General features: G+C 41.0%; 2 protein-coding genes and 1 long non-coding RNA gene across 4 annotated transcripts in view; 2 read left to right on the forward strand and 1 right to left on the reverse strand.

Annotated features, from left to right (window-relative positions):
- The window catches only part of LOC123968242, a 2389-nt gene extending 1168 nt beyond the window's left edge, over positions 1 to 1221 (forward strand). Inside the window, exon 2 of the long non-coding RNA XR_006824419.1 lies at positions 557 to 1221. This is a non-coding gene — a long non-coding RNA (uncharacterized LOC123968242). The remainder of the gene's footprint in view (positions 1 to 556) is intronic.
- The window catches only part of zdhhc3a (zinc finger DHHC-type palmitoyltransferase 3a), a 16373-nt gene extending 11746 nt beyond the window's left edge, over positions 1 to 4627 (forward strand). For both annotated transcript variants that reach the window (XM_046044852.1, XM_046044853.1), the window contains exon 7: positions 3411 to 4627. In XM_046044852.1, the coding sequence (XP_045900808.1) occupies positions 3411 to 3617 (207 nt within the window). In that variant the 3' untranslated portion in view covers positions 3618 to 4627. The remainder of the gene's footprint in view (positions 1 to 3410) is intronic.
- LOC123968241 (transmembrane protein 42-like) lies at positions 4623 to 6731 on the reverse strand. Its single transcript, XM_046044856.1, has 3 exons — positions 6445 to 6731; positions 5580 to 5726; positions 4623 to 5483 (listed from the first exon to the last, which is right to left on the reverse strand). Exons 1-3 carry the CDS (start codon positions 6604 to 6606, stop codon positions 5340 to 5342), a joined length of 453 nt encoding a protein of 150 aa, XP_045900812.1. The 5' UTR covers positions 6607 to 6731; the 3' UTR covers positions 4623 to 5339.
- Positions 6732 to 7525: the final 794 nt, after the last annotated feature.

Genomic DNA, 7525 nt, shown 5'->3' on the forward strand with positions numbered 1-7525 from the left:
TATCCCTCCCCCCCCCCCCCCCCCAGTGAAAAATCCAGAAAGTAGAAGGCAGCCAACCTTTAATAACATTATTGATTGGTTTTCAAACTTCTCACAGCTCCCCTGTGAGACACATACAGTAGCCAGTGTTTTTCCATACAACAGAAAGTTGTTCTATTAGACAGACCGAAGGATCCCTCTTAGAAAACTGCACAAGGCCGTTTAATCGTGTGTTTTAAAAGACTTAATACCAACATGTTGCCCAAGTGTGGAACACTCTGCCTGATTCCCCTCTGATGCATGAACAAAGCCTTTGCTGGAGGGCGGAGATGTATTTTTGTCTTTACCAAAACAAGCCAGGAAGTTTTTTTTTTTTTTGTTTGCTCCGGCTTGCTTTGTTGGTGGGAAGTTTTGCTGAATCACTCTTGCAACGTTCAATGAGGAAAAGAGTACAAATGTCAACCTGAGCTCGTCTTTCAGCTGCAGGACGTGGCTGTTAGAATGTTGTCGGTCGAGTTACCAGCCTGTCAGCGACCATATTGTAGCATATGCTCATTCGCCCTTTTTTTGAGGAAAGGTTTGGCCTCCCACAGTAACTCCTAACGTGTGTGTGTGAGTGAACACTTGCCAGTGAATCAGCCCCTGTGCTGTCAGCCCATGTGGCGTATTGATGTTGTGAGCATGTGCCAAACTCGGTGAACACAATTACATGATTATTTGGGAAAGCGTTGAAATGAAATTCCTCAAAAAAAGGACACTGTTCTTGGCTTGAAAAGTCAAAGGGAAGCGCCGTATAAAAATGTCTAACTGCATACATGTTGTTATGCAGCAGCGAGATATTAGCTGAACTGTATTTCTGCACTATTTCAGATTACTTCAAAGCATTTAACAAAGTATTAACTTTTCATCATTCACATTTAAGTACTAAAAAGGCTAATTCACACTTTGTCTTTATTTAGGATTTTCTCCTGTCTGAACTGCTCTGCTCTAAAGTGTGCATTTTATTCTTCTATTCTTTGTTTACATGATATTGTATGTATCCTCTGTTATCTGAATGCATGGTACAGGTGAAGGCTAGTTTAGTAATGTATGTGAAACACTGCTGGTATGATGGTGCCAAGTCTTGCTGGTGAGAGTGATGGTGGAGATGATTTGTTTTTTACAGAAATTTTAATTATTTCTAAATATTCTGATGATATTTCAGCACATGCGCAGAGAATAAATACTTCTCGGTTGCAATGCTAAAACTGTGTTTGCTTGCCTTTTTGAATGTATTCCTTTCCCTTTGATTGTACAAATATGTGTTTCTACTTCTCAATTTCTTATGTTCAAATAATGTTAAAGAAAAGGTTTCTGCTTTCCCTGCATACGGTCCTCTCACACCCTTCATTGTACAAAGTTCACTCTGTCCTTGTCTTTCATTCTATTCCCAATTTTGGATTCTGCCTCTTTCCCATGTGATGTTCTCTCCACACTCATGCATTTGTTTTGGTTGATAACTCATTCTGCCAAAAGCTTTCTGAAGCAGACAACTCTTTATAATCTTGAGGAGAGGTAAGCTTGCTACAGAGGACACATTAGCCGTCCCATCAAGCTTAGCACATCACAAGCATGCAGATTTAATCTGAAGTCCACAGGGAGCTTCATTTCTTCTTTTGCTGTTTCAGATTCAACCAAACATTATGAATGAATGAGTGAGCTCTATGTAACAGGGTGCATGCACTGTTTTGACCATTTGACAGTTGAAGTTTGCTTCTTTCACAGGGGTTTAGTCTTTATTTTGAAAGTGCATGCGAGTCATTTTGCAGTGTTTGATTACATTTTGGGCATGTTTCTTAGAAAACAAATCCGAACTTGATACAAAAGCAGTTGAAGGACCGACTTCAAAATGTATTTTAATACATAACATTGAGTCATTGGTTGCTGTAATGACTTTTTGTAAGCACAGTCCTTGCACTGTCCAAAAATGCATTCTAACGTTGCTTCAGTTATCGGAGTAGCCAAAAATACGCCGCTGAACAGCATGCATCAAAACAGCTACCCCTTTTGTTTTCTATGTGCAACTCAACCTCACTCCCATATTGGACCTTCTTGTTCTCTGCTCCTGTGGCCGCTGGACTTCCTCTTTTACACTTCTTGGAGTCGTTGTCGTTTGTGAAACTAGTCTGGTCAGAGTGTTGCAGCTCAAAGCTTCCTATTGGTTGTAATAATGTGGCACTGCGGTGGCAGTGTGTTATGCGCTTAAATGACAAAAAATCAAGTTTGAACAAATTAGTTAAAATTCAGATACCAGGCACATATCGTAGGCCTAATTGTTAAATGCGTTCATGCTGCCTCTGCAGCTTCGTTGAGTGACAAGCTGACTTTAGTTTTGTTGTCATGGTAATGTTGCTACAAACAGTCTCATGTTTTTATATATATATTTTTCATTTATAGTGTTGAATCCTAAATGCTCTTGCAGATCACTGCTCAGATTATTTGGTGTCACAATTACCTACTCAGCATGGCCGGCTAGTTTCCTTAACTTTGTGTTACTGAAGAGAAGAACAGTTGCCTAATTTGAGAGCATCAGGGTACGCAATAAATCAGATTAAATGCATTTATACAAACACCCCAACCTGCCACAGTACATTTGAATTTGTATTAACTTTGTTCTAGACTGAAATATCTCAACAGCTACTGGATAGATTGTCACAACAGTTTTATACAGACATCAATGTTTCCACGACGTTATCCTGCAAACTTGGACGGTTTCCTGACTTTTCCTCTAGGAACACCATCCTGTTCATGTTTGTGGTTTTGTGTGAAGTAACTCGTCACACTTGAAGGATTACCATTTAATTTGGTTCAGACGTTCATGTTCCTCTCAGGATGAATTACAGCAACTTCGATGGCGCCTTTGCTTTTCGTTAGCACCATCATCAGGTCAAAATTTCAAACGACCCAACACTTTGGTTGAAGCCATACCTTCAAAACTGATTGACATTCCAGACAGCCTCAGCTTTACTTTGTGTTTAGTGCTAATTAGCAAATGTTAGCAGTGGTAGCGTGGCTGTCTTAGTCTTGTTGCACAGAACAAGGACTGTAGATTTAGTGTAGTAGGAAGGCACTAGGACTGGATCCATGACCACTATGGACAGGAGGGATGATTACAGCAACCAATAACAACAAATTCAACATGCATACAGCAAACTGAAAAATCTGAACCTATGCTTTAATTTAAATGAGGGCTTTTTTTCTCTCTTCGTTTTTAGTCTGTTTGTGTCTGAGAAACAAGCCCAAAGAGCTACATCATAGTGTTGTTGCAGTTGTAGTCATCGACTTTGTGTCATAGTCGTGAATGAGAATGCATGCTGAAAATGACAGACATCCCCAGCCCTTTTATACTCTGCTCCGTTCACCTCAGACCCTCATTGTTGTGTCTTCTTCAGGGGATCGAGCGTCTCAAGGGAGAGACGGGGAGGTGGGGGAAGGTGCCGTGCTGGGAGGCCATGCAGGTGGCGTTCGGCGGCCCGTTCTCTCTGTCCTGGTGCAGCCCCTTCGCAGGGCTGAGCTGCAAGAAGAGCCACCCAGAGCACTTCACCGTCCCACAGGGGGAGATCATCGAGGAGGATGTCATAGAGATACCGCTGGACTAGCACTCCCTGAAGTCAGCGAGACACTGGTTCTCAATCTGCCAGCGCTTCTGCACAAGCAAGTAAAGATCCCTTTGGATTTCGTGGACGCACGGTTTTTAAAGACTTTATTAAATAATGGGAAACCTGGAATTTTAATCTTTATCTTGAAGACCTTTTTATCTATGTATCACGACATGTCCCCTCTTCTAGTATAAGTGCAGCCGTTTGCAGGATGTTCAGGGCAGCGACCTTAAACTTTAGTATCCTGGCCCTTTTTTATAAATGTTCTGCTGTTGCACACACAATAGGGGGGACTCCTAATACCACGTGGAAATGATCTTGTATTACTCAACTTGCGCTGCCCAACCTGCAGTATTTTCCTGAAATCATTGTGTAACTAAGTGGTGAAGGACGCAAAATTCCTGTTAGCGCAACCAAAGTGTTTCTGACTCGAGGTGAGAAGATGATGGATTTTAAAGCATCTCTTTGAGCCGCCTCAGGAGAACGCCACTAACTGTAGCACTAATGTGACACTTGAAGCATGAGCAGTCTGCTTTCAACCACTTTGCTGTCTGATGCCTTTTTTCTTTTTTTTGAGGATTTTAATTCACATTGTGCCTTATCTGTCTTGAGGAGCAAACATTTCAGTGTGACACAATGTAGGGGAAAACTTTTTTTTGTATGTGTTGTTCAGTTACTTATCCATCCAGTTGTGGTGTCTGTGTCTGGAGTTGCCATTTTCACCTCATCACTCTGTTGCACATGCAGAAAATTCAACGGTAATTGACTTTACGTGGAAGAGATTAATATGTAATTGAATAAGCTACTGGATAAGGGCTTTTAACTGAAATGGGTGCTGGATGTCATGGGACCACTCATGTTTTATCATGTTTACATTTTAACAGTTTCATTCATTTTGTGGGTTTCACTTTTAAATTCTAAAATAAATGGAAATATTTCATATACATTCATATCTGTACATTATGAACAGTATTGTTGCTGGTAATCATAAAACAAAAAACAGCATTGAATGAGAGAATTTATTTTTTACAAACTCATCTGCAGTTTTACATACAAAAGGTATTTCCAATAAAAGTGAACTTGCTGATTTTAGAAAGATCGACATTCTAAACTAATAAGACAATACCAAATAAGTGGTACTGCACAGAGCTTTCATTTCTCAATATTAAAGTTCTGTGGTGTGCATTGCTTTCTTCCAGCGACATACTTAATACAAACACTAGATGGTGCCAAAGTAAGAATGTCATCATGTCCTAACCATTCAGTCTATGGTCCTAACATTAAATAAAGCAGGTACCCGTTATTATTATTTAACCAGGTTTGCTCCAGTGTGATCAAGGATCACTTTTACAAGAGGGACCTGAGTTTTAACAGGAAAACACGTAGATGTGTGCAATGTTAAAATGATCAGATATTTGCAGACAGACAGTTTTATGCATGTCATTAAAAATAAATACACCCTCATCTCTACTCATGGGGCTCGTGAATGCATTTATGAAACAGCCTAAGAGTTAACAGGCCGTAATGTGGACTGCATGTACTGCAAATGTATAACTGGGACGAATGGTACCGAATCTGTTGTTTTAATTGCACTTAGTGACACTGACTTATATAAGCAGCATTTCCGCCGTTAAGTGCCTGAGAAAATCCATTATGCGTCTCTGAGGGAGTCTTGCCGCCAGGTTGGCGCGACCGTGACCGAGGAGCAGTGATGAGCCAAAGCTATGTCATCTTTTTGCCCTCTTCCTGCGGGAGTGTCTGAGATGTGGATCCATAGAGCACCAGCAACCCACACAGAGTGAGAGAGATGCCCGCCCACCAGAGAGCTGCATGGGTCTCTCCAAAAATCACCCTTCCCAGAACAGCCTGGGACACACACACAAATATATTCACTGTAAAACAAAGACACCACATAAGTAGGAATGCTTTAAGCGATAAAACAATGTGAATACTAGAGCTCACCGAGGAGATAAAGTTAGATGCAGTACTAGTGACTGTGGCCCTGGCTGAAGAGGAGCAGTGTCGGAGAGCCTTGGAGAAGAAGGTCCACATGACAGCATTGCAGGTGAACAGCAGGCCTCCACACAGCAGCCGCAGGGGGAGGCAGAGCTGGAAACACACAGGTGCAATGAGGAAGCAGCAGTCAGCTAGCTACAGGTGGGTGATGAATTAAAGGAAATGCACACAGGTGTTGGGATCTGGTTCAGCAGGGTGTTCCTGTCATTTGACTGTATGTGCTGCGTGTGACCATTTTGTTTTAGCTCGTTGTAACAGGATGTAATGATATGATGCAAAATGCTTAACCACGCAGTGTCACTCACAAACAGATCTCCATCACAGCAGACAGGAATAGTGAGCAAAGCACAGCTGCGTCTAATGAAGTTAAGCTACAGTGACATATTTAAATGCCTGCTGAGAAATCTGACTAATCATGTGTTCCTTAACAACTGCATGCTTTTATTTTTACACTATACAATGAAACCAAGTGATGGCACTAATACTATACTAATATTTTCAGGACATGTTCACAAATCTTAAAAAAGACAAAATCAGTACAGGTGAACCAAAAAAAAAAACATACATGTCAACAGTGAAGAGCAAAAACAAAACAAAGCACAAAAACAATCACCAGTCATTTACTCATTATTAACGTTAAGCCTCAGATTTTTCACAACTTTACATTTAGTGCTCCACTGGCACAAAAACTAACTTCCGGCTTCTTTATTTACACACACACATGAACACTAAATTGGGATTCTCTTGTGTTCAACAGGAGCAAAAAGAGGGGACAGCGTTGAGAGACAGACTGTATATAAAAAGGTCTCACCCAGTCACAGGCTGTTGTTGCACTGTGTGTTTGAGTCCAGCCGCTGAGCCCGGACTCACACATGTCTCTCAGGTAGTCTGCACCGACAGACAGCTTGGCCGACAAAGAGGCAGCGGCCCCCCAAAACCCCGCCAACAACGCGTAAAAAGACCCCGAAATCATATTCGAGGAGAATGGAGCACATTAAGGAGTCTTCTTGTGAATCCGGGCAAATGTCCACTGAGAGACAGTGTCAAGTTTGTTAAAGGATTTTTACCGTGTTAGACACTTTCAAAACAAAAGCTTGCTTGAGGAGTTTTGGTCCACAAACATATTTTACAGTAGGGTCAGTAAATGACATTTTGGGCTACTGTTCGTCTTCGGTGCGGCTAATTCCATAACTGAAAATACGCTAATGTTACAGCTACAACTTTAAATACACCCAAAAAAATAATTATTACAGTGTCAAAATAATTGCAACCTTTACTGGTGATAAAAAAAACACTACCTGAGGAGTATACAGGTGCTGGTCATATAATTAGAATATCAAAAAATTGATTTATTTCAGTAATTCCATTCAAGAAGAGAAACTTGGATATTATATTCATTCATTACACACAGACTGATATATTTCAAATGTTTATTTCATTTAATTGTGATGATTAAAACTGACAACTAATGAAAATCCCAAAATCAGTATCTCTGAAAATTATAATATTACTTAAGACTAATACAAAAAAAAAAAAAGGATTTTTAGAAATGTTGGCCAACTGAAAAGTATGAGCATGTACAGCACTCAATACTTAGTCGGGGCTCCTTTTGCCTGAATTACTGCAGCAATGCGGCGTGGCATGGAGTCTATCAGTCTGTGGCACTGCTCAGGTGTTATGAGAGCCCAGGTTGCTCTGATAGTGGCCTTCAGCTCTTCTGCATTGTTGGGTCTGGCGTATCGCATCTTCCTCTTCACAATACCCCATAGATTTTCTATAGGGTTAAGGTCAGGCGAGTTTGCTGGCCAGTTAAGAACAGGGATACCATGGTCCTTAAACCAGGTACTGGTAGCTTTGGCACTGTGTGCAGGTGCCAAGTCCTGTTGGAAAAT

This window comes from Micropterus dolomieu, linkage group LG03 (genome assembly GCF_021292245.1).
Source record: "Micropterus dolomieu isolate WLL.071019.BEF.003 ecotype Adirondacks linkage group LG03, ASM2129224v1, whole genome shotgun sequence".
Classification (NCBI taxonomy): domain Eukaryota; kingdom Metazoa; phylum Chordata; class Actinopteri; order Centrarchiformes; family Centrarchidae; genus Micropterus; species Micropterus dolomieu.

Coding starts and splice junctions, on each gene's coding strand:
- LOC123968241 (XM_046044856.1), bottom strand. CDS start 6,606: ATGATTTCGGGGTCTTTTTACGCGTTGTTGGCGGGGTTTTGGGGGGCC. Junction 5,727..6,444: donor CAACAACAGCCTGTGACTGG/GTGAGACCTTTT, acceptor GTGTGTTTCCAG/CTCTGCCTCCCCCTGCGGCT. Junction 5,484..5,579: donor CATCTAACTTTATCTCCTCG/GTGAGCTCTAGT, acceptor TGTGTGTCCCAG/GCTGTTCTGGGAAGGGTGAT.